General features: G+C 36.3%; 1 protein-coding gene across 16 annotated transcripts in view; it reads right to left on the reverse strand.

Moving 5' to 3' along the window:
* Nucleotides 1-27,315, reverse strand: part of Eya1 (EYA transcriptional coactivator and phosphatase 1) — a 310,160-nt gene that overhangs the window by 66,393 nt on the left and 216,452 nt on the right. For all 16 annotated transcript variants that reach the window (XM_069990921.1, XM_069990918.1, XM_069990920.1 and 13 more), the window contains 2 exons: nucleotides 14,654-14,736; nucleotides 14,087-14,273 (listed from right to left, as the gene is read on the reverse strand). In XM_069990921.1, the coding sequence (XP_069847022.1) occupies nucleotides 14,087-14,273; nucleotides 14,654-14,736 (270 nt within the window). The remainder of the gene's footprint in view (nucleotides 1-14,086; nucleotides 14,274-14,653; nucleotides 14,737-27,315) is intronic.

The following is a 27,315-nucleotide window of genomic DNA, read 5'->3' on the forward strand; positions in this document are numbered from 1 at the left end:
ACAGTATGATTTCTGCCTTATTTCTGCATAGTTTAATTTTGTTCTCAAAGTACTTTATTTTACCTACGTCTTCTTGGCTTAGATTTCCTCTTACTAATTACTCATTTCTTTATTTTTGGTACTTACTTTATCCCTTCTTTAAAATACAAAATAAACTTTTAAAACATATATTCACCTCATTTGGGGAAATGGATAGAAAAGCTATAATTAAACCAAAATTTCAATTCTGTAGGTTTCTCTCAAAGAAAATAAATTCACCGAACAAAGTAGGCAAATTTTTAAATCATATTATCTAAAGTTTTTCCAGGTGGAAGAAAGAATGTCTAAAAGATGAACAATCTGACACCTTTGAATCTTAATATATATACACATTTATTACTTACAGACTTCTATTGGTTAGAAAATTTAAAATGATACAAAAGCTTGTTTTTATGTTTTTCCTTTTTGTTCCTTGGGATGGGATTGAATACTTTTAACCCTCTTAACCAGCTTTCCTGATTCTAACTTCTTCCTCCTACTAGGGCAAAACAACTCTAATAATTTAATCTTCTAATCCACTAGCAGCTCATGTTTCCTTAAAACCTTCTCCAAATTGTTCAGCTTCTCTCCCACTGAGATAATGGATGTGAAAATATGTTGAGGGGCATTCATTTTACTTGAGCACTGGCTGGATGCTATGTTCCAACTATTCTAAGCACAAGTACTAAGAGCCTGGAATATATTGATGTATCAAACAGATACAATATCTATCTTCTTAGAGCGTAAAACTCAGAGGAAGATATTGAATCATAGAGAAAAAGAAAAGAAAACTTTCAAAACAAAGGAAATGTTTGTAACATGAGGATTGTAGAATGCTAGAAGACCTTGGAGAAAGTCTACATAATTCAGGTTCACAGGGTTACAGAAGCTTCTTGAAGATGGTGGACAAACTCAACAGTAAAGATAGACTATAGATTTAAATGTGGTCCAGTCAGGGGCATGTGTACGCAAAGGTACAGAGAAAGTATCTTACGGTTATGAACTGTAAAAAACAACAATCAAACAATAAAAATTTAAAAAAAACTTTAATCTGGTTCTTATCTGCTAAAGAGCAAAACAAGGAAGCCAGAAAGATAAGGCTTCAACAAGAACATGAGGACTCCAGCTTCAATGTGACAAGAGGATGGAGATAATCCCAACTAAGAAAAGAAGATGGGCAGCAGGATAATTCAGAGACCATGTGAAGGATGGCAGTGATCTAGACATAGGTGATAGGTTAAGGCAGTGATTGCTGTGAGAGGTTTGCAGTGTCATCAGAAGGTAAAAGCAATAATTAAGTAGGGAAGGAAGAAGGGAGACAAGTGCTTTGGAAATTAATTAGGTAGATTGAAATACTAAATTCAAGTAGGAGTAGGAGCGAAGAGGAACTGACAGACTCTTCCAAGTTCCAGGAGTCTGTTTTACTTGCTAATATAAAAGGATTTATGGAATCTTCTGTAGTGTTTACAAATGTAGAATTTTAATGATCTTGTGTTGATCTTAATATTAAATGATTACATAAATTTTAATTTTTAAATGAGGTTTTTAAAGTAAATACAGCTATTTATATTTTGACTAGCTAGGAGAAAAAAAATTAATCTTCCTAGCTCTAATAGATAAAAGCTAGGTTGAAGAAACACTTTCCAGCATTGATTTATACATGCCTGTGTTACACACTAGTTACTTAATGCAGAAATGAATAACCAACAGGTTATACTCTGACAAAGTAGAAGACCTTTTCTCAAAATAATTCTGTCTGGTTGTTTATTCTTCACTACAAACATAAATTACTGAAAATATTGTAAGACTCTGTAACAGATATAAGAATAATTACTAGGGACTAAACAAGATTTAGATAGAAAATTCAAGAAGAAGATACCTGGGTTGGTTTTCAGGGACTAATAGAAGTTTCACACTCATAGTGGAGAGAGAGTAAAAGTTGAGAAAAGACATTTGAAAAAGAAGAAATAACATGTCCTGAGTCTTGAAACAGCCTTGCACTTTCAGAGGCTTGAGATAATTAGATTTCTCTGAGGTAGAATATATCTAAAGTGTTAGAAATAAGGTTTTGGATGACTCTGGGAGACTTTTCCTTTTTTAGAGTATTTAACAGACTGCTGCTAGTGCCATATACAGCTCTAAGTACCTTTGCTCACATCCCAGTTTGATCTTATCTTACTTGCTTTCATTTCACAGATAATGAAACAAAATGGAGCCATTCAAATGGCAAAAAAAAAAAACAACAAAAGCATATTATTAGTAGGGAAATGAAGAGTCAATAAAAGCATTTGAGCTTGTAGCTGAGTATCCTAAAAATCTGTACTGTCTTTCCTGCTCCATTCTGGAAGTACTGAAGAGATTTGTTTCTTTGTTTTTAACTCTATGTGATTGATGGTAGTACAGAAAATAGTTAAAAGGCTTGGAGAAGTAATACTGGAAATAGCATGTTATATAATTTAATGACAAAAGCTTATTCCTTTTGATATATTTTTTATTGCAAAGATACTATACAGAAGGGTTACAATTCAATGGTGAAGGAAGTGAGTTAATTTCCTATTGAGAATTGTTACCTCCTCCTTTGTTTTTCCCCTAGTATCTCTTCTCTCCCCACCTCCCCACCTCCCTAATACCTCCATCCCCCGCCCCTGAAGTTGTAAAGTTCATTTTCAACATAGTGTCTTGTATGTCTCATTGTTACAATGGGTCAACCTGTCTTGTTTCAGCATTTTGTTATTTCCTTTCCCCTCCCCAAATTAGAAAAATGTACATACATGATGTAGGACATCAGAGTCAATACACTGACAACAGGGGTTATACCATGGGGGAAGAACATACAAAAGAAACAAAAAAATTACATCGTACATTAAAAACAACAGCAACAAAGAAAAAACCTCTTGTATCCATATCTTGGGGTTCATTTTGCTTAGCATCATCTTATATGGTCAGGTGTACATAGCTTTTGACCTTTTCTGCTTGCTGGTAAGATTATCCCATGGAACCTATGTTTCTTTGGGTCTGGCTTACTTCACTTAATATAATTTTTTCCAAGTCTTTCCATTTCCTAACAAATGGGGTGGTATCATTCTTTCTGATGGAGGCATAGAATTCCATTGTGTATAAATACCACATTCTCTTGATCCATTCATCTGCTGAGGGGCATCTGGGTTGGTTCCATATCTTAGCTATGGTAAATAATGCTGCAATAAACATAGTTGTGCTGGTAGCTTTAGTATGGACTTGTTTGTGATCAGTTGGGTAAATGCCCAGAAGTGGGATTGCTGGGTCATAGGGGAGCTCTATGTGGAGTCTTTTGAGGACTCTCCATACTTCAAAAGCTTATTCTTTTTTTTTTTTTTTTTTTTTGGTCGGTCATGGGGCTTGAACTCTAGGCCTGGGCACTGTCCCTCAGCTCTTCAGCTCAAGGCTAGTGCTCTACCGCTTGAGCCACAGCACCACTTCCGGCCTTTTTTATTTATGTGGTGCTGAGGAATCGAACTCAGGGTCTCATGCATGCAAGGCAAGCACTCTATCACTGAGCCACCTTCCCAGCCCCAAAAGCTTATTCTTAAATTGAAGGTGTTTAAAGAAAAACACCCATAGAACCTAATTCTGATTTGATAGGCTACAAAAAGAGTTTCTAGATTTGAAAACTGCAGAGGTATTGGTACCACTACTCAGACTTACTAATAGAGAGAGAGAGAGAGAGAGAAGATTCATTTTGTCACATGTTAAAATATGTCCATGGCTATTCAGATGGCATGGTCTTACAAACAGTGGGATACTCAGGTCAAGAGGTCCAGAGGAAAAAGTTTGGAGTGATCAACCTTCAATATCACACAGATACAACCAGCCACTGACAGCTACTGGCAGAGAAAGGATCTTGGAGATCCTGATTAGAGAAGACAGCTTGTAAAAACCTTCTTCCTTTATGGTGACCATCTGATCTTGGAGTATAAAGTGGGATTAGAGATCCCCTACCACTCTAGGGTAAATGTGAATGCTTTAATCCTAGCTACTTGGAAGGCTGAGATCTGAAGATCCTGGTTTGAAGCCAGCCTGGGTAACATATCTGAGAGACTTTTATCTCTTGAGTGAACCAGCAAAAAAGCCAGATATGGAAGTAATACAGCACCACACACACACACACACACACACACACACACACACACACACACACACACATACACACACACACACACACACACACACACACACACACACACACACAGATGTGAAATGTTCATTTCTAAATTTTCTAGGAACCTACCGGGCCTTCATGCCAGACAGCAAGACACCATAAAAAATTTTTAAAAACCCTTTCTGTGACAGAATCATTTAAAGAGCTTACCAGGCCAGAAAAATATCTTCAAATGTTTTCAACAATGAAATTATTTTATATTAATTAATAAAAGATATAAGATTAGCAAAAGGGTTAGAAGTTCACAAAAAGAAATATAGGAAATATAACTTAAATATATATATATATATATATATATATATATATATATATATAAGCTTTTCTAACATATGCAAAGTAACAATTATCTACTACTATTCAATGCCTGAAAAAATAGCAAAGAAGTCTTTAAAGACTTTACAAGCTGTCTTCTCTTCTCTAATCAGGGAGTATGGAAGCCCTCCTGGCTCACCTCTAAATCTGAGTTAGGTGAAAGATGACTCCTCCAAACAGAATGAAGTAACTGATCTCCTAGCCAAGATGCTCTGACCACAGGTACAATGACACTGGATCAAGGCCAGATGAGTTGTGATCTCTTGTTAGACCCTGAAGTTGTCTGCTAACAATATATGGCTTACAAAAATAGTGCAGATTGTAAAATCCTCAGACAGATGACCTGAATTCAGTGAACATGAGGAGTGGAATCCAATAATTATATCCTGCTTATGGTCATGTGAGAGTCAGATAAAAAGAACAACATATTGCTTCCTAAACATAGACATTGTTATGTTTGAGACTCAAGCACCCAGAACAGTTACATAAATGAGCATCATGAAGTAGATACAGGACAGTAGTAGACACTGTGATAGCCCTCAATGTGAAACTCTCATGATTAACTTAACGGATGGCACACTAATCCCAAATCAAGAAAATTGAAAGTAAGAATGCGTAGAGATAGGTTTCATGGTCCCTTGGTTTTTTTATAGAGTGATAGATGTAGTTAGCTTCATGCTATTGGCCAACATAATCATATACAGGCATTTTTTGTACACATTTCTAATTTTAAATTAACTTTACAATCAGGGGAAACTATTCTGTGAAGTCTGATTACTTATACTGTAAGTTGGTTACTTCAAATAAGATTACATCTTACTGTAGGGGTGGGCAAAGAAAAAGCCACATATAATAGAAAATTATCCAGAATGTTTCTCAAAGGCAGTGGAATCAATCCACAGAAAAGCTTGGTATGGGACCACAGGTATATTGTGAGGAATGGAGAGTATTTTACTCAGCTTTCTATCAATGTGACAAAAATGCCTGAAATAACCATATTCATATATAAAACAGTTTAATTGGTTTTAGTAGTTTTGGTCCAAGGTCAGTCCATTGCTTTGGGCCTGTGGTGGCCTAGTAGATCATGGAGGAAGCACAGGTGGACAGGGGGTCGTCAGGAACAAGGAGAGAAACAGAAACAGAGAAAGAGAGAACACCTTTCCCTTCTGTTTCCAAATTCTAATAGCAAAAGATATAGGGACACAAGATTAGATCCAGTGCAAAGGTGGGGTGCTCTATTGTGCAGATATTTCTAATTGATTTGTTTCCAAGATTTCTTTTTTTAGAAAAGAAAATTAAGTGGCCCTGTGGCTCTAGTGGTAGAGCGCTAGCCTTGAGCTGAAGGACAATGCCCAGGCCCAGAGTTCAAGCCCCACAACTGACTTAAAAAAAAAAAAGAGGGAATAGGAAAGAATATTATATGTGACTTTCTTTAAAGACATATTCCAACACTGATCCCCTTTTATAAGCTAAGAAGAAGGGGGGATGCTGAATGAATGTGTGTATCTATACATATTTTCTCATATTTTTGTAGCATTTTGTCACATGAGAATTTAAGCATGCAATCTAGGCCACCACTGGAATTTCTTTAGGACTTTGGGAGTAGTAGGAAATTCAGGTTTCAATCTTAAGGATCTCTGGGTGTGTACTACAGGACACCACTCCCCCTAACTGCCTCACAGGATACGAGGTATTTTATAAAATATTGTGGAGAACATTAGAGTGGGCCTAGTTAGAAACACTTGTCACACTCAGCTAAAGCCCAGTGAAGTCCATATGCTCAATGTGGAAATCTACAAGCCTCTTGGCCATTTGCTTTTCACCCAAGTTTCCTAATTTTCCTGTAGAGTAAACTGGTAGTCTTGATAGTTGTAGAACCTTCAAATACCGCATTATGTACATATTTACACTCTAGAATTCACAGAAGTGAAATAGGAAAGACTTCTGTTCTCTAGAATTTCATATAAATGTTTCTTGAGTTGTATCGTTCTTGATTTATAGAAAAACTGATATATGGAGCTGCTAATTGACCTGCCCAGAGCAAGTGGTAGAATCAGGATTCAAGCCAAGGGTCGGTTAGTCCAGCTCTAAATCCCTAGCTATCAATCTAGTTTAAATTTTATTGTACAAAAGTGTGATATTGGTTAGATGCTAGTGGCTCATGCTTGTAATCCTAGCTACTCAGGAGGCTGAGATCTGAGGATCGAGGTTCAAAGCCAGCCTAGGCAGGACAGTTTGTGAGACTCTTATTTCCAATTAGCCACAAAAAAGACCAGAAGTGGCGTTGTGGCTCTAGTGGTAGAGTGCTTGCTTTATGCTAAAATGCTCAGGAACTGCACCCAGGCCCAGCGGCCCATGACCGACAAAGTGTGATACCCAAGAGACATTTAGGGATATCCTCTGGTTAAGGAGGGAAAACCAAGGTAATATATCATCTTTAGAAGAAGGTTGGGCTTCCTGAGAAAATGTGAAGAAAGTCGAGTATATCCTGGCTGTCCCTCCAATGTGCCATCAAGAGACTCCATCAGTGGTAGGCTATGACATTTTGGAAAAGTCCAGCCTTTCTGGATTCCTTATTCATACTTACAAAAGTGAAGGTCTCAGGCAAAAGAATCTGTAAGGTCATTTGTAACATTAAAGTTTAAAGCTTCTCTAGTGCCTAGAAGTTTCATGCCAAAGTAATGAAGTAGATGTATGGATATAAGTTATGCTCTAGATATTTTAAATCAGTTGATTTGAAACTCAAGCTATTTTGTCACAAAAACAATGTCAGACATGCTTCCCCAGTCAATCTATGTTTCCCAGGCAAAAGATTATGAATGCAATGTAAACCAGTAGAAAATGATTCTCAAATATCAGCAGCTTCATGAAGTGAGAAACAGTAATTGTATGAAGTGGTTTTTGGTAAAGGTATTTGGTATATGGTATTCAATATTCTTAAAAAGTCATATAAATATTTTCACAGCCTTAGAAGGTAATTTAGGGGATTACCAAGCCCACTTTCACCTTAAAATAATGACTCCCATTTTATTTCAGACAATATTATTCTTCTACTTAATGGTTCATCAGCCTGTGCTGAGTAGAGAAACACAGGTGAGGGAGGAGGGAAGGAGGAAAATGAGGCCATTGAAGAAGAAGGGAAGGGAAGAAATATGTGAAGATATGCCACCCACTGCTGAATGGTTGCTAAGCCAGGGATGGCAGGTACTAAAGAGGAGACTGGGGGCTGGGAAGGTGGCTCAGTGGTAGAGCGCTTGCCTTGCATGCCTGAGGCCCCGGGTTCTATTCCTCAGCACCATATAAGCAAAAAGAAAAAAGCCGGAAGTGGCACTGTGGCTCAAGTGGTAGAGCGCTAGCCTTGAGCTGAAGAGCTGAGAGACAGTGCCCAGGCCCAGAGTTCAGGCCCCACAACCGGACCCCCCAAAAAAATTTTAAAAGAAAAGAGGAGACTGGGCAGTGGAGACAGAACAACTCTGGGAAAGTGGAAGGCAAGAGAATTAAGTGTGAACAATGAGCTACAAGCTCTCCACACCCTAACCTAAAATACGCTGCACGGCATACTTCTTCCTGATCAATTTCAGCCTGTATTATCACTATCTTATTGGTAAGTAGAGCTCATTAAAACATTTGGCGCATACTTAACTGAGATTTCATAGAATATACCTCCACAGTGTGCTATGAATGAAGAAAATGAATGCTGCATAGCTAATACCTTTAGGAATCTTTACATGTTATTTTTCTATCCTTTGGCAACTTCAGATGTAGTGTTTTTAGAAACAACATGCTTTATTAGGAAATCCAGGTTGAAGCCAAGGTCCTGGAGGTTGAATCAGTGATTTTGTCTTAGATTTCCTATCTGTAAAATGGGAGTAATAACAACCTTGTCCATATTTCATGGAACAGGGTGACAATTAACTCAGCTTTTAAGGCTTTTAGAAAAGAAAAATAAACAAAAGAAACAGAAAAGAAAAGATATACACAGTTGAATAGGGGTAAGAATGGCTGGGGGCAAGTAGGATGTGTGTGTGTGTGTGTGTGTGTGTGTGTGTGTGTGTGTGTGTGTGTGTGTGTGTGTGTGTGTGTGTGTGTGTGTGTGTGTGTGTGTGTGTGTTTATATAAGCAAAGGGAATCCTTGAAACTGCTCAAAGGAAAGAAGTAGCTGGGTACAGAGATCAAGGAGATATACCCTTCTTTGTAAACACTTCTGTGCCTTCACAATTCTGTCCCATCCTCTGGTACTATTGCTAGTCAGTAAACTAAAATTACTCATTAAACTTACTAAGCTGAAAATTTGGATCTCAAACTAGGAATAAAAGTGATAGCTATTAACCTCTTAGTCCTATCTTTGTTTACAACTTAGTTCCCAAACCTGTTTACTAAGCTAGAGATGTAGCTCAGTTGTAAAATATTTGTCTAGTATAATATTCCCCTGTAGCACGCACACACGCATGCACACACACACACACACACACACACACACACACACACACACACACACAAATGCACATACCCCAAACCACCTAATCCCAACTAATGAAGTAGAAAGATGGCAAACACAGTCCACTGTGTTTCCTCAGCTACTTCCAGTTTAAAAAACAACAACAAATTGGTAAATGCTGTTGCCTTCCAACTTAAACCAGAAAACTCAACTGATTCATCCCATAGGATAATATTTTACAATATTTAAAATAAGAAAACAATTCTTTATGAAAGAGTACAGAATAGTCAGTGCTTGGAATTAGCTCAATAACATATGGTTTCTTATTTTGATTGTTTATATACAAATCATCTGTTAAGTATAAATGTAAGAAAGGACAGTATCCTAGAATCCAATGTACTAATATTGACAGCTGGCCAACTAATCAAAAAATTAGGCTCACCAAGAATGAGTCCTGAAAGAGAGAAATGCTAAAAGACTAAATTTTCACTTTTTAGAAACAAAGTGAAAAGTTCACAGGCAATAAACTTTACTTTTATGACATTTCTGACAATTATAAAAATGAAGAGTAAACTGTATTTCCATGCCTCTTATAATCTCATTATGGCTAACACTGTATATCCTTTGGGGGAAAAAAGAAAGAAAAAAAATAACTACCATCAAGACAAAACAAATTCAACAACCCAAAACAAACATCTGTTTTATTTTCTCACATCTTAATAGCCTGGCTATTTTAGATACAAATATTTGTTTTGCTGACAAATGTTTCCCCAAAAAAAGTTAGTTAAAATTGCTTTGCTGAAAATGGTTTATTCTTGAGCTGAACAAATTGCAAACTTTTCCGAAGTCCACAAGCATCTGTGTAAAAGAGCAAGTATGGCCAGCAGATTTTCCAAAGCCACATGAGCAGCCTTATGCTATTACATGAACATATAGGGCTTGTATGCCATTGCAAACCCACCAATCATTTCCATAGTGAGCATGCGCAAGTATGGCAAGTACTATGTATGGCAAGTACTATAGATGAGGCTCAATTTTCCTGCTTTTACAGGAAAGATGTCTGGCAGTCTAGTCTTTCATCCTGTCACACTGAGTTCCTGTGAGAGCTCGGAGTCCAGCAACTTTACACAAGAACATTCCCGTTTTTCAAGTCTTTTGCTCTACTTTCTTGTGCCTTGGCAGGGATCAAAGCACAGAGGGAACAAATGGTTTCCCATGCATATTGAATTCCATCTTACACTGATTTTTCCTCCGTCACTTGAAATTTAATATTGGCATGATTCCTGTACATCACCTTAGCCACTAAATTGTCTTCCTGTGGTCAGCTAGTGCAAAGGTGGATTTCAACCACCTTTTGGGTAAGAAATTCAATGAGCAAACTTCTTGAAAAAATTGACTTTTCTATAGCATTCATAATAAAACTCATTCTTAATAAACAATTGGCTTTTATTTTGCATAAACATGAAAATTTTTATTTATATTTAAATTTTATAAATTTTATATTTACCATTTATTCCCTTTTCTTCTGACTTGCTTTGTAACATTTCTTTAAGTGTTATAAATAGAATCCTTTCATATGAGTTCAGTCTGAAAATTCTTATTACTTAATGTTTATTGAACATTAAAAGGCTATGTGTGTTTGGATTCTAATATATTAAAACTGACTGAGTATAGTACCCTGAGTTTTGAGCAAAAAAATAGGCAAATTTATAAAATGCAGACAAGAGTACCTACCTCAAGAATACACTAAGATTGAATGTAATAATGCATATAAGGCTGGAAGCCCAGCAATTGCAATTGATCCTAATTTATTATATATTATTACAATATAATTACAATGAAACATTCTAAGAGATTTCGGACATGAAATTTTCAAGCCAAATTATTTAAACACACACAGTAATAGAATTAGAAATGAATTTTCGAACATAGGTTTTGATGAATGATAGGATAAATGGTACTTTTACAGAATGGCTGTTTTTAGTGATCTTTTCAGAAAAAATCCTTTCTGATAATATTCTCAAGTTGTTGAAATATTAAATCACTTCTGTTTTGAAAACACTTTTTTATGATGCTATTATTAATATATCTAATGTTTGGAGATCTCTACTTCAGGGTTAAGAGATGAAATGATTGTTTAGGTATTCGCATAAAATGAAAAGACCCTAAAACTTTTTTCTCTATATCTATATTTTCAAACTCTGAATAAAATCAATGACCTAACTAAAGAAATGTTATAAAATTTAAAACGAAGTGAACAAGTATTTAAATTGAAGGCAACCATAGATTTAATTGTGGTGCTGTCTTCCAGTCTGAGATTGAGCAATGAACAAATTTTGATTCTGATACAAAATTTCCACTTAGTTTACCATGAATAACCTACTTTTCAGAAGCTAAACACATTCTCTCATCTCAGAAAGCCATTTAGCAGATAAGATGTGAGTGGTTGTAAGGAGGTGATTGTAACTAATGATTCAGATCAGACACCATCAAAAATGCTAAGACTTCTATAAATTCAATGAATACATACCTAATTCAAAGGAAGGGTTCCAATACTAATAAAACTTAAGTTAAAAATACTTTCAAGTACATTTAAAAAAAACAAGGAATTTTGTGAAATACAACAAAAACAGTGCTTTGAAGGAAATTTACAGGATTGAATTGTATACAGGGGAAAAGGAGATCTGAAATCAATCACTCAATCTTCAATATTAACAAATTAGACAAGTCAAAGTGATTAAGTCAAAAGTAAGCAAAGAAGTAATGAGACTAAGAGAAGTCAATAACTGTTTTTCACAATAAGGAACAAAATCAGTAAAATTGCCTTTTATAAAGTATAGTTAACAATTTAGCTTGTACTCAAGCCAATCAAGATATTTTTAAAAGAAAAATATACAAATGGTTAGTATCATAAATAAATGAAAGCCATTTCTAGGGATTCCATAAACACTTAAAGGATAAAAAAATTATGATCTAGCATGTTGCATATATCTGTTGGTCCAAGTGCTCTAGAAGTTGAGGCAAAATGATCATAAGTTTGGGGCCAGCCTGGACTACTTGTTTAGAACCTGTCTCAAAATTTAAAAATGAAACAAAAGAATTTTCTGAACATTTCTATGCCTACAAATTGGATAAAGCAGATGCAATGAACAAATTCCTTGAAAGACACAATCTAACACAACTCACTCAAGAAAAACAGATTAGGTTGAATACAACCATATCTAATGAAGAAACTGAATCAATAATTAGTAAATTTCCCCAACAGAACAGACTAGATCCAGATGAGTTCACTGGTAAATGCTATCCAACATTTAATGAGCAAATTATTTGAATTTTCCATAACCTTCTCTAGAAAACAGAAGCAGAGGGAATATTCCATAATTTAGTCAGAAGCCAACATTACCTTACTACCAAAGCCAGACAAGGATATTGCTAGATATAAAAACTACAGACAAGGATCTGTCATGAATGTAGATGGGAGATACTTAACAAAATGTCAGTAAACAGAATTGAAGAATCATTTAAAGAATTACACATAAAATGAATGCAGTCATAATACTCACAGCATATCCTATAAAACTAGGAAAATTAAGATGTGCACTTGGGTTGGGAGGAATGGGGGAGAATTATGAAAGGAGTGATATTGATCTAGATGCTTTCTACTTATGGAAATTTGTCAAATGGTAACCCCTGTGTACAACTACATAATGATAATATAATATTTTAAAAATAATTATCTACCATTTCAAAATAGGATTTATTCCAGACAATACAAGGTTGATTCATATTTGAATATTGAATAAATGCAATTCAACATACAAATAGGCTAAAGATGAAAAGTCATGATTGTATTAATAAATAGGGAAAAAGCATTAGACAAAATCTAACCATCATTCACAATAAAAAATTCTGTCAAATTTTGAAATATATAGGAAATTCCTCAACTTGATAAAGGACATCTAACAAAACCTACAGCTAATCAAAACTTCATACTGAAAAACCTAGCTGCTGTCTCCCTAAGCTCAGGAACAAAGATCAAATGCTTCATGTACCATTCCATTGTTTAGGAAGGCCTAGTTAATTTAAGAAGAAAAAATAACAACAAATGAATAGATTGTGAAGGAAGAAATAAATATGTCTTTGTTCATAAATGACAAATGTCTATATTGAAAATGAAAAACTGATAAATCAATTAAAATGAAACATCTCCTAGAACTAAGAAATAACAATGTTTCAGGAGGCAAAGTAACAGATATAAGCCTATTGCTTACTTATATGCAAGTATTTATTTAAATATACAGAGAGGGAGAAGCTATAAATCTAACAATGTTATGCAACATCTATAAGGAAAAGTATAAAATTGTAATAAAAGAAATCTAAGATCTAAATAAAAAGCTATTTCATATCTATGGATAGCAAGGTTTGATATTATCAAGATTTTAATTTATCTTATTCTTAATTTCACTGGAATCCCAAAAGTTTGCTTTGTAAATATTGACAAACTGATTCTGAAGTTTAAAGAGACAAAGATGTTGAATAGCAAACACAATGTTGTAGAACAAAGTAACATGATGTACTGTCCTTAAGACTTACTATTGAGTTATAGCAACCAAGACAATGTGATATTGGCAAAGAATAAATAGATAACTGGATTAAAATAGATGCACATAGACAGTCAACTGATTTTTGACAAGGGACAAAATTAGATAGTGGAGAAAACACAGTAATTTCCATAAGTGATGGTTAGAACCACTAGATCCGTACACCAAAAACAAAACAAGCAAAAACTATACTGTAGTCTTAAATCTTGCATAAGAAACAATTCAAAACAGATTAGAAACTGATGGCCATGGGTTTCCTAATAACTTTTTAGATACAATATCAAAAGTGTGAGTGATAAGGGGAAAAATTGACTAGGGACTTAATTAAAATCAAAAAGTTTTCTGTGAAAAATGCTGTTAAGATAAGTGGAAGATAAGCCATAGACTGTGATAAAGTATTTGTAAGTACATAAGTGACAAAGAACTTGGGATTCCCATATGTACAAAGCATTCTTAAAATTCAGCAATAAGAAAACACCATTTAAAGATGCAACCTTCAAGATGAATAAACAGAATTACCTGCTGTGGGGTCCGTAACTGCTTGACTCGTGATGCCAGATGGTGGTTCTTGGAGTTGGTAGGTGGCATTGGTGGATGGTGTGGTTGGGCTGGTGTTACTGCTTGTCATGTAATGAGCTGGGTATGGTGAGCTGTTATAATACTGTGCATACTGACCCTGGGCAAAACTAGAATAAGCTGGATAGTCCTATTAAATGAAAGCAGAGGAATAATCTGTCAGGAACCATGATTTCTCAAGTTTTTAACAATTTGTGTTTATGTGTGTTTTCTAAATTCATCTAGCTGAGTTCACATTCACTGATGAACTCACACACTTGCAAACAAACTACATAAGATTATACACATTCTTCAAATAGCTTCTCTTCTATGATTCAGTACAGTAAAAGTAAATCAATCTGAAAACCAAATAACTCATAAAAAGACTGTTAAAGAAACTGTTTAAAGAAAAAAACTATTAAAAAGCTGAAGAAAGTTCTCACACTTTAACAGAAAGTGCTTTTTAAAAATATAATAATATCATGTTGTACTTAAACGTATTTCAGAAGTTAAATTGGCTCTTTAAATTACCTGCTGAGAACTGTTAAATCCAGAGGAATTTGTGAGTGAATTATTTCCTGTGTATAATCCTGACGATGTTGTAAAGCTACTACCTAAAACAAAATGAAAAGAAATAAAACTTACTAAGCTATGCAGAAAAATATGACTGTAGAAAAATATCACTTAAGGCAGAATTGGAACTTGATTTATCTTCAACACTGGAATCCACTGCTGTGAATAAAATTTTGTTTTCTTACAATGGTTGACTATTATAATTTCACTGTATTATGAAAGATGAAGAAATAAAAAGTTCAAATTTCTGAACAGTTAAGTCACATCAACCAAGAATAGAATTATACATTTGTATGAAAGTATCTTTCACAAATACTATTTTATTTTATTTTATTTTTTGTGTTGTAACTGAGGTTGGAACTCAGGACCTTGTGTTTTCACTCAGTGTTTTCCCTCATGGCTGGTGCTCTATGACTTGAGGATATACTTTATTTTAATCTGTAAGACACTAAGGTCTTTCAAGTCTTCCTATTAAAGATGTATACTCTGATTATTAATCCATTTATTAATGGATTGATGTTTAGTTGTTGTTGTTGTTGTTTCAGTTTTGGGGCTTGAACTCAGGGCCTGGGCATTATCCCTGAGCTTTATTTGTTCAAGAGTAGCTCTCTACTACTTTGAGCAACAGACCACTCTGGTGGTTAATTGGAGATAGGGGTCTCACAGACTTTCTTGCCTGGGCTGGCTCTGAACTGTGATCCTCAGATCTCAGCCTCCTGAGCAGCTAGGCTTTACAGGTGTGAAACACCGGTGCCTGGCCATCTTTAAAGTTTTTGGTAGCTCAAAAACTGTGATTCTATTTCCAAGAACTTAAAGTGCTTTGAGATACTATTATTTATGAGAAAGCTCATCATTTCCACTAGTAGAAGACCAATCGAAGAATTGGATTCAGTAAGGATTTCTCTCTTGTGCATTGTCAAGGTGGTGTTGTACTGATGAATGTCCATGTTGTTCAACAACTATCAAAAGGCACAATATAGCATATAACTAAGAACAAATCTTAATCTCCTCCCTTGAATTTCTTACTATTTTACTAGTAAACTATGTTAAAATTATCCTATTCTTGATAGTCTTATTGGCATAGATTTCTGCACAGGGATCAGCAATTATGTGGTGAATAAAAGGTATTCATATACCATAAAGTGGTTTATAAACAGGTATAACCTTCCTGTTGGGTTATGTAGTTAATGACTGAGAAAATTTTCATACCAATTATAAATTTATTCAAAATTTATACCTAAATATGTTACTGCCAGAAATTTAGGGGGAAAAGTCACAGATAACAAAGATGTTTTCAGCATTGTTTCTAACAACAAACCCAGAAAATTGCTCCAAGTGCTTAATGAGTGCTATTCAGAAAAATGGAATCAGAAAAAGGGAATCACAAAATTTTGTGAAAGTAAAAACTTGAACAAGAAAGTATTTTAGACAATCTCACTTTAAAATCCTCTTAAAAGCATAACAAAATCTTTTAAGAACATAAAAATTTATGTTCTCTCTGAAGGATTCGATCCATGGTCACATATTTGGTAGTCAATGTCCACATCTAAATTTTCTTCTCAAAACTTATATTGATTCTGTGATCATAAATAAAAGACATTGGAAGTGGCGCTGTAGCTCAAGTGGTAGAGCACTAGCCTTGAGCTAAAGAGCTGAGGGACAGCACTCAGGCCGAGTTCAAGCCCCACGACAAAAAATAAATAAAAATAATAAATAAATACATAAAAGCCATTCTTTAAAAAATGAAAAATTGAAAGTGGCGCCGTGACTCAAGTAGAAGAGCACTTGCCTTGAGCTAAAGAGCTGAGGGATAGTGTCCTGGCCCAGAGTTCAAGCCCTACAAATGACAAAAATGAATGAATGAATGAATAAATAAATAAAATGTATCTCAAGTGAATTAGGCAAGAAGTGCATTGGTAGATTAAAGAGAGTCTTTAGTGTAAATGTTTTGTTTACCTATATGTTTGGGCATAAAACATGGTACTTTACACCAATTATCTACTGCTGAACATTTAAATACTGGTTTACTGCTCAGAAAACACAGGAGAGAGGTTTTGAATCATCAAGTATGAGCTGTTTAGACTTTGGACAACTCATTAACCACTCTAAGACACAATTTTCTATCTGTCTGAAAAAAAACCCCTCCTTTATAGGGTTCTAAAAGCACAGAATGAGTTAAAGCTTTACAAAGCACAATTAGCTCCTTATTACACAGATGCTAGGTGCTCTGAAGTCTTTCTTTCTCTACAGCATTTATTACTCTTTCCCTCTTTTTTACTTGCTCAAATTACATAAATATGACTTAATCTCTTTGCATTTTTGACATTCTTTTCCTAATTACATATCAAGCATCTATATATTTGGTGAGCCTGAGCCAAGAATTGGTCATTTCTACAGAGAAGGGAATATTTCCTCAGATCATTTCGAATTTAGTTATCATACAAATTCATATCGAGGTTTTCCTTATTTACCCGTTTCAGGAAAAGCTATTGATCAAAGTTCCCAGAACACGTATCTCAGAGGATAAAAAGAGCTCTCAGTGCTAATTCTTCCCTACAAACATCAGAGCCTCCATAGATAGGCTTCCTGTATCAACACTCACTTGCATGCGACAATCACATATTTATTAATCATATATGAAAAAACAAGCTCATAGTGATGACTACATGGGAATAAAAGGCTCACTAAGACATTAGCTGGTGCCTCACAGGACATATCAAAATGATAGTAGACTGATTTTGTTTTAAAAACACTGGACCTCATGCCATGAGGTCCTTATGTCTCAATCCTTATGTCTTTGTGTATCAGAGAACAAATAATTAATAGTGACATTATATATAAAGATAACCTATAAATAGCAAGAATTCAAGTATGTGCTTCTGTTTTCTTTTTTCTTTAGCTCATATATATTTATTGGGAAAAATCAGTCGGGACTACAAATCTTTACTTTCATTTAACTCACACATTTTTAGGTTATGATTTGCTACTTTTATTTAAGTAACACATTTTTGAGCGATAAATATGGATCTCAATAATCCCTCTCCCTCAAGAAAATGAATAAGATAGAGAAGATATGTCTTTTTTATGGATGTTTTCATTCTGTAAGTTATTCCCTGGAAGAAAATAGGAAAGCCCATGGCAGCTATCTTGGCATATGCAGGCCAGTAGGGTGTGACCAAGTAAATCACAGTTCAGTGATTCAAATGGTACCCAAGTGACTTTCCAGACTGAATCCTACTTCTAAGACTGTACATTAGCTGGAATTCAACATAAGTTATACTCATTTACTGGCTGACTGCAGGCTGAGATTCCATTCCATTTAGTGTGCTGGAGCAGGAGTTTAACAGCACCCCAATGGCCTGAGACTTAATGTAGCTTCCAAAAGGATTTCACTTGCTTTATGGTGAGGTGTTCCTACTGGAGAATGAGGGTAGGTAGGTCATACTAGTTTTTCACCAACAGAAGCAAGTTTGTGATACTGTTCTGTCTGCCTTCAAGTAGGACTTTGGTACAGAGCTGCTTACTTAATCCAGGGTACAGGCATTCAATTTGGGCTGGAGCCTTATTGGTTGGTTCCCTACCCTCCCTCGGGTCCTCTCCACCGCATGCTCTGCACAAGCAGCACAATCTTTCTGTTAATGGGCATGACTGATCTTGTCACCCTCTACCTGGAAGGGGAACATCAGGGATACTCTGTCACCTGCAGGATAAAAGACAAATCCTCACCAGGGCTTACTAGGGCATAGTCTTGTGCCCATTTATCTTTTAGACTTGTTTGGTTTCTTCCCAGTATTTCCTAAACCCCACGTTCTCCATGCTAGATTCTAGTCTGCGAGCAGTCCAACAGTATGCAGTTCTCCTAATGCTACCTCTCACAGCAATGACTTCCTTCTCTCAAATCCTTGCCTAAGTTCTATTGAATAGTTTAATGCAGCATTGCAGTAGAAACTTCCTTCCTCAGCCTCGCCCCATCACTTCTTCATTTCATTTCCCTAAAAGCGTGGCACACCCCATCTATGTCTATCATCTAACTTTGAGATACAAGTTCATCCATTGAATAATCAATCTATGATATGCACATATGACCTATAATGCACATATAGATACACAGACATAGACACATATAAATATGCATAATCACATCTATGCATAATGAGTCAATATTTCAATCTAACTACTGGTGATAAATTAACCAGGAATCTAACAAGTACTAATTATATTTGAAGGTATATGTCCTTCTCCTATACAGATTAACAATAACAATAAGAAGAAATGTTGGAGCTTACAGAAATAACTGGATTTTTGTACCCAATTCATAAAACATACTTAATATATGAGACAGAGTAGCATTAAAAATAGAGTAGGTATTACAGAGCATGCCTGTAATTTCAGCACTTGGGAGGCAGAGGCAGAATGATGGTGAATTTGAGAGCATCCTGGGTTTTAAACTGTGACCCTGCCACAAAACAAAACAGCCAACTTACACTGAATTCTTACTATATATTAGGATCTCTCCTTATCTTTTACATACTTTACACTCTTCAACTTGATATTGTGAGTATCAATACTCACGAGAGGATTAGAGAGGGTAACAGAGCTTCCATGGGATCAAAGTGAAATCAAACACAAGCCTGTCTGGTTTTAAAGTCCACACAAAGCCCTCTGCCTCCTCTTACCCTATATTGTTTTATTGTTTGAAAATGCACTAACATTTTCTGAGAGCCTATTCCAAAGGATTTAAACATGCACACATGCATATATATATATATATATATATATATATATATATATATATATATATACACATACATACATACATTAGAAGCCAAATAGAAGTGGCAAAAACAAATGATAAAACTTCCATTAACAAGCCAGTCCCAACTGACTCCTCACACCACACCACAATGAAAATCCACTGCACAGACGCCAAAACTGTCCACCCAATGTTATTAGATGCATGGCATGCAATTCTGAAGTGAAAGCTCCTGAACTCCATTTTTCTTCTTTTTCCTTTTTTAATAAAACCAATATGTTTAAAATACAGCTGATGAGGGCTAGGAAGGTGGCTCTGTGGTAGAGTGCTTGCCTTGCATGCATGAGGCCCTGGGTTCAATTCCTCAGCATCACATAAGCAGAAAAGGCTGAAAGTGGTACTGTGGCTCAAGTGGTAGAGCTGAAGAGATTAGGGACAGTGCCCAGGCCCAGAGTTCAGGCCCCGCAACCAGCAAAATAAATCAATCAATAAATAAACAAATAGATTTTATTTATATTCATATATACATATATATATTTATAGATAGTTGATGAGCTAATGAATGGCCTCTGAGTTATCAAGAGGTGCCAGGAACCTATCTGCTCTTCTCCTCACACGCAGGAATCCCAGAGTTGCTGGGCAGAAGGGCTTGAGTATATCTTAAAAATCCACATTTTTTTGGCCAAGCAGTAGAGCATGACTGCAATTGCAGCACTAAGATGGTTGAGTCAGGAGAGGCAAGAGTTTGAGCCAAGCTTGACCACCTAGTAAGATCACAGCTACCGTAGGCTACATAGTGAGGCATTGCCTTAAAAAAAACTGAAAGAAACAACAACATCAAAACATGTTTATCAATCCCTGAAATACTTGAGCTTTACTATTGCTATAATTTAGTTCTAGTTTCAGTAGATATTCTAGAAAGTGCTTCAAAAGTATGTAACCCATATAAGCTTTCATTTTTACACAAGAAAATAATCATACTCTTCAAGTATTCAGAGAAGAAGCTCCTCGAAGCCTTCAATTATAGGACAACTGTGGTTACTGAGTTAGTCTAAAGATCATAGGGAACAAAAAATCCCACAGTGATATTGGCACAGACTTCAATGCCAGTACTACAAGATGGGCTTCACTGAAGTTTGGAACATGAAAAGCCAAAGGCAAAATGGTAATGACCCTGCCATTAAGAAAGCTTGTATGTACACTGCAAAACCCACTTTCTCTGTGCAGCCAGCAAGAGTTGTACATTTTTGTAGCAGGGTCTTACCTACTAGTCTTGAACATGGGTGACATAGAAGGATTAGCACAAGACTCAGATAGGAAACCACAACTTCTTCCACAGGCTCATGGGTATATAGGAATCTTTTCTTAGAACATCCCATCAGGGGGGCTGGGAAGGTGGCTCAGTGGTAGAGTGCTTGCCTTGCATGCATGAGGCCCTGGGTTTGATTCCTCAGCACCACATAAGCAAAAAGAAAAAAGCCGGAAGTGGTGCTGTGGCTCAAGTGGTAGAGTGCTAGCCTTGAGCTGAAGAGCTGAGGCCAGAGTTCAGGCCCCATGACTGCACCCAAAAAAAAAAAAAAAAAAGAACATCCCATCAGGGAATTAGGCACAGTGTGTGGAATACTTTTGAAAAGCTACATGGAACTGTTTTCCTTCTGAGATACATACGACTTTCTGTGCAAAATCACCTCCAGGTCAGTAAAACAGAAGAAATGTACTATGATAAATACTTTACATTTACTGTCATATTAAGTTATGAAGACTCCCTGAGGTAGAAATAATCCCCACTTAGGATGTATTATTTCGTTTTTTTAAATGTTTTTATTGTGTGTTCAATGTATCAAGGTTAGTATATTAGGGGAATTGAGATATTAAGATTACAAGTCTCTAAAAGATAAGAGCTAGGGAACTTTTAATAAATGCAAGGCTGCATATGCTCATCTAGGCCTGAGAAGGAGTGACAGGCTGATTAGAGAACTATTTCCTGTGGTTCCCCATACAAAGCCCACTACATTACTTTAGGCTGTGGCAATTACTATCTTGAAAATTCACTGTCAACTTCTTTTTAAACTACATGGTAGAAGAGCACCTTAAAAAATAGATTGTAAGGATGGGAAGGGATGGGAAGGGGAAACAAAGGAGGAGGCTACAATGCTTGATAAGAAATGTACTCATTATCTTGCCCATGTAATTGTAACCCCTCTGTACAGTATTTTCACAATAAAAAAAGAAGAAAATAGATTGTATCATGATCGTTATTATGAATTGATCATCATCTCAAATTATCAATTTATGTTTCTACAACTTGGTATAACAATAATTAATAATAATAATAATAGGAAAAGGACAAAGATTTGGGGTTTAAGTATAAAGAAAATTAAATGTAGGCCTTACTATTACTTGGTGGAAGAAGTGAACAAATTTCTGAATATTCAGGATAAAAGTCCAGATGAATATAGATTAAATAAAATTAATGTTGTACTTAGTTATGAGTACTACTGGAGCCCAGAGGAGGTTTGGGGACTTCATAAGCACATACTACGTGGTCAGCTAAAATGAAGATTCACACTGGTGGTGCCATTCCTGGTATCCTAGCCAGACACTAACCATATGGTCAGATGCAGCCTCCTAATGGGGTACTTACCCATGGATAGCTCAGATGCCTGTATGTATCATAGGTATGTTCATGAAAATAAGAGTCTTGCTTGCACATGAAAGACTTGGAATTTATAAAGCAACAACAACCTATTTTTAATCCAGTTTGAATTGATTTCTGTATATGGTGGGATAGCAGTGTACTTTTACTCTTTTGCATATGGATAACCTGATTTTTCCAGCACCATTTATTGAAACAATTGCCATTTCACTTTGTACGTATGCATGTATCAGCGAATGCTGAGGTTTGAACCACGGCCTTGCACTTGCTAGGCAAGTCCTCTACCGCTTGAACCAAACATTCAATCAGTTTTTGTGTTTTTTTAGCTTGTTAGTTTCCTTTTCTTTTAGGTTATTTTTCAGATCGGTTCATAAGGGATTGTGATTCACCTATCTCTGCCTCCCATATATTTAGGATTACAGATAGGACCTATCATACTCAGCATGTTTGTTGAGATGGAGCTTCCTTAACTTTTTGCCTAGGTTGGCCTCAAACTATGATCCTCCCAATTACTTCCCAAGTAGATAAGATTACATGATTGAGACACTGTACCAGGCCTTATTTTGTTCTGGTCACCTTTGTTGAAAAATCACCTTATACAATGGATTTATTTCTGTACTTTCTAATCTATCCCATTGGACCATGATTCCACCTTGTAGTGTATTATGAAGCCAGATAGTGTGATGCCTCCAGGTTTTCTCTTAGGAATTCTCTATTTTTAGATACATTTCCATTTCAATTATTTCCACATCCATTTTCTCAGCTTATCTGTAACATTCCCCAATGACACCGCTGAGGCAGGTTCCTGATCTTCAGCTGAAAGCCCAGGGAGGATAAGGATTGCCTTGAACATGTTCCCTTGGCTCAAAATCCACCTTAACTCTGTTTCCTGGTAATCATTTACTCATCTACTCTGCCAAATCTCCCACCCAGATTTTCTGAATCAGTCACAGCAAAAGGTATTATAACAAGTGGTATTAATTTTCAGTTACCCCAAATTCATAGATGCACAAGGAACAGAGACATGGACACCTCGGAGAGTTTGACAAATCAATTTGGATTTCAGAAACAAACACATTTGGACTCATTTGTTTACAAAATAATTTTTAAATTATTTTACTGTAACTCTTCTTTCTAGGCTAGTATACTTGAATGGTAAATTATATAAAATCACCTATAGTGTATTATAAATTGCTTTCTTCCTGCCACTGCCAGAGGCTCCTATGAAGAAAGGCAGCAAGTCTTGTCGACCAGGACAAGAAACAGTCACTGGAAGATCCTGTCTGGGCCACCCAGTTCATAAGCCCTGAGTGGTTCAGTTAACAAACAAACCCACCTTGCAGAATGTGTACGGATACATCTCCATTACTTTTGCAGAGTTAAAAATCATACAGCCTACATTGATTTGTAACATGATTTAGGGTAGATATGAAGCCAGTTCTTGGTGTGTGATTAGCTGGAGAATGCCACTTGCTACATTGTCAAAAAACTTTAAAACAAAACAAAACAAATGAGTACCGTGTAGGTCAAAGATTTACTTCGGAGAGAGCAAAAGCTCATATTAAGAGCAGCACCAGGCCAATGGGACAAGGCTAGAACCTGCTGGGACTTGCTTGTCTGTGCCTACAGCTTTTTAGAATGCTTTCCAGTGCTTACTCAGCAGCAAGATACCAGCTGTACCGTGTGTATTTTCACAGAAGTCCATTTGCTTTCTGGCCCAGCCTCCTTGCCATGGGCCGTGTCTGTCATCAGGTGCATTCCACGTGGCAAGAGTCAGAGTGGTCTGCAGAGACAATTTTCCCAAGGCCAGATGGTTTATTGAAAATCAGGACTTTTCCCTTCCATGGAACTTTTCCCTTTCATGAAACTCAAGTTAGGTAGAAAAGGTTGCAAACTATTATCTTTATTGATAAAGTTATTTTATCAACTAAAAACAACTCATCTAGACAAGAAAATTGGTATATATCAGAAATTATTACTATCACTGGAATGCATGAGATTTCCATACAACTTCAATACTTAAAATAATAATACAAGATGCCAAGAGAATTACAATGAGTGTTATTTTTTAAGATACCACTTTAGCAAAGATGCTAGAATGTAAGGTGAAGAAGGAGAAGGAGAAAGAGGAGGAGGAGGAGGAGGAGGAGGAGAACTAAAAAACAATTTTGAGTATACTTGTCAGGCCTGATGACTCATATGTGTATCTGAAGATGAGAGTTTGAAGCCAGCCCAATAAGAAAAATCCATGAGACTCATTTATCTCAAATTAACCAGTAAAAAAGCCACAAGTAGAGGTGTGGCTCAAGTGGTAGAGTATCAACCTTGAACAAAAAATTCTTGCTCAAGGTCCTGGGTTTAAGTCTTAGGAACAGCATAATTTTTAAATTAAAAAAAAAAATCCAAGTAGACTAGTAAAACTGTTAAGGGGAAAGTTTGAATATCAACACAGCAACATCCAACCTTATCGTGTTCTTTATTCCAAAAGCTTTAATTTATCTCAAAGGCTTTATTACAGCAGGTTATAAAATAGGCTTACTATATATTTTCCTGAAATACTATCTTTTTTTTATTGATTCCTTTTCAAAAATTATCATTTCTATTGAGCAGAAAGGAGCTTTAAAAGGGCAGCAAGACATTCTGCTAAGCAATTGAGGTTCCAAATAGCTAACCAATAGAATTGTTCAGCTAGGAAAAGCTACAGAAAAGAGATGGAAGGAAGGGGGTGGGGCACGATGTAGAGTATTACTTCCCTGAGGAGCCACGTGGCTGATTCAGACTTTTGATTCCTTCCACAGGCCCTTTGACAAACTTCCACGCTGATTTATTGTTCCTTTTCACTGGTTCCAACCCTAATCTCTTTAGTAGAACAAACACTATATACAAACAGGGAGTTTAAATTTGTGTTATTTTTTTTTTTCTCTGAGAGCAATGAAGTCTAAAGGAAAATAAACAGAGCAGAGTTTCCAGGGCCTCTGGGTTTAGTACAGGACCTTCTGGGTAGCTCTTCCCACCTGTCACAGCAAATCCTGACACCTTCCTTGGTGGAGAATGACAGGAATGCCAATCACATCCTGCTACACTAGGGCAATAAATCCCTCAGGGAGGCATTCTGCACCTCCACCCTGATAATTCTATGATGCCTACAATAGTAAATTAACTAAAAACTCTTTGTGCTAAAGTCCAAATCATTTCCCTAAGTGGCCTCAGAAAAAACACAAGACCCTATTTGAAAAACAGCTAAATCAAAAAGGGATTGGAGGGATATCTCAAGTGATAAAGGGCATGCCTGACCAGTATGAAGCCCTGAATCCAAACCCCAGTTCTTCCAAAACTGAAATGAGTGAAGATGGTTGCTACCTCCAGTAGTGTAGAATAAACAGAATTAAGTTATTACGGAGAGCTGGATTTTCCTCAAAGCTCAGGCTTAATGAGCTAAGTGGCACAACTGTAATTATATATTTTTGCAAGTGAATATATGCTTCCTTACTTTCAACAGATTACTAAGCAAATTTTCATTCTCCATTATTCTACCACTAAGCCACTTTCCCAGCCCTCTCCCTTATTCTAGACATAGTACCCTGCTTTCTGTGCTGGTTGCAACTCTCAGTCTTTAAGCTGTGTGTGTTTTAAATGGAAATCACTTCAGTGTTAGCTCCAAAGCTTGAAAACTATTTGAAAAACTATAATTAAAATCTTGATGTCAAGTCACTGGTCTCTGTCACATAAAAGGAGACTAAAGATTGTTTATGACACATGGAGAGATCATCTATAACCAGTAAATCAGAGACTAAAGCAACTCCTGGATAGTTTTCTTATGTGTATGCATGTCCGTGTGCACATGTGCACTCACAACCAACCCTGCTTCCCTCTTGTTGTCAGGGCCTTTTCATTACTGAGCAGGGATCTACAGGCTCCCTCTCTCCTGCCACCAGTTTGGTCCAAGGTGTGTGGAGAAAGGATGCCTCAGACCACCACAAATCTTCCAGAAAGGAGGGAAATGGGAAGATATCAAAAATAAACAGGCAAAGATTTCACCGTTTGGGGCAAGCATAGATGTTTGTGCATGAGGACATTTTTGTCTTTCTCAGTTGAACTTAAGTTTTTAATCTTTTGCTAGATGTATGCAAGAAATAATTAAAACAGAGAGAAAATGTTCTAGTGATCTTGCGGCAAAGCTGAAAGTAATCTGAGTTTCTGATCACTGAGGCTTCACTTCATGAGCTTCCAGTTAGTGTACGGAAAATGACAATCTGACTCTTATTTGGCTTGAAATGGCATCTTTGAGTGTGGTTGATGCCCATCCACCACAACAGAGGCTCTGAATATCAGTTGGAGGAATCTGGGCCCACGCAGAGTCAATGAGGGTGACCAAGTGACTAGCTCACAAACTCCACAGAGCAAAACGGTCCAGAACTGCTGAATAAATCTGCACTTTAAGAGCTGTGAAAGTGTTCAGAAAAGAGTTTTCTAAATGCAGTTGCTAGGGTTTCATGAACAGTCAGGAAACAACTAACTATATAGCTGTGTATATGATGTAGCACCACCATTCTAAAGGTTAAGTCTACCCTTTGGAAAATAGAAATATTATAGGCATCTACATTTTGTTTTTTTGTGTGTGGGTAGTTAGGAGTCCCTCTGGTAGGTACAGTATTTTAGGTGTATATACATGTCAGGATCAGAGAGTTTCAAACTATTCTCCAGTTTGACTTTAAGTAGCCTACCTTGATCATATTACTGATTGATTTTTCTAATTTAATTCATTCTTCATTGTTTTCAGATTTTTTTATCTTTTAAAGCAATGTTTAGAGTTACTGTAAGGATTAAATATGATGACATGTAAAAATAATTTCAATAGACTTGCCATTTGAAAAATGCTGAATAAATACTCATTTTATTTTGTTGAGTAGGAATGGGCAGTGGTTGACACATGCCACTTTGTCCCCAGACTTTCTTTTAGATGGTACTGGGGTTTTAACGCTGGGCTTTGTGCTTTCTTTTTCTTTTTTCTTTTTGCTGGTCATGGGGCTTGAACTCTGGGCCTGGCTGTCCCTGAACTCTTCAGCTCAAGCTGAGCACTCTACCACTTGAGCCACAGCACCACTTCCGGTTTTCTGGTGGTTAACTGGAGGTAAGAGTCTCATGGACTTTCCTGCCAGGGCTGGCTTTGAACCATGATCTCGAGATCTCAGCCTCCTGAGGAGCTAGGAT

The sequence above is a fragment of the Dipodomys merriami genome, unplaced genomic scaffold, assembly GCF_024711535.1.
Source record: "Dipodomys merriami isolate MVZ:Mamm:240054 unplaced genomic scaffold, mDipMer1.0.p SCAF_4, whole genome shotgun sequence".
In the NCBI taxonomy this organism is placed as follows: Eukaryota; Metazoa; Chordata; class Mammalia; order Rodentia; family Heteromyidae; genus Dipodomys; species Dipodomys merriami.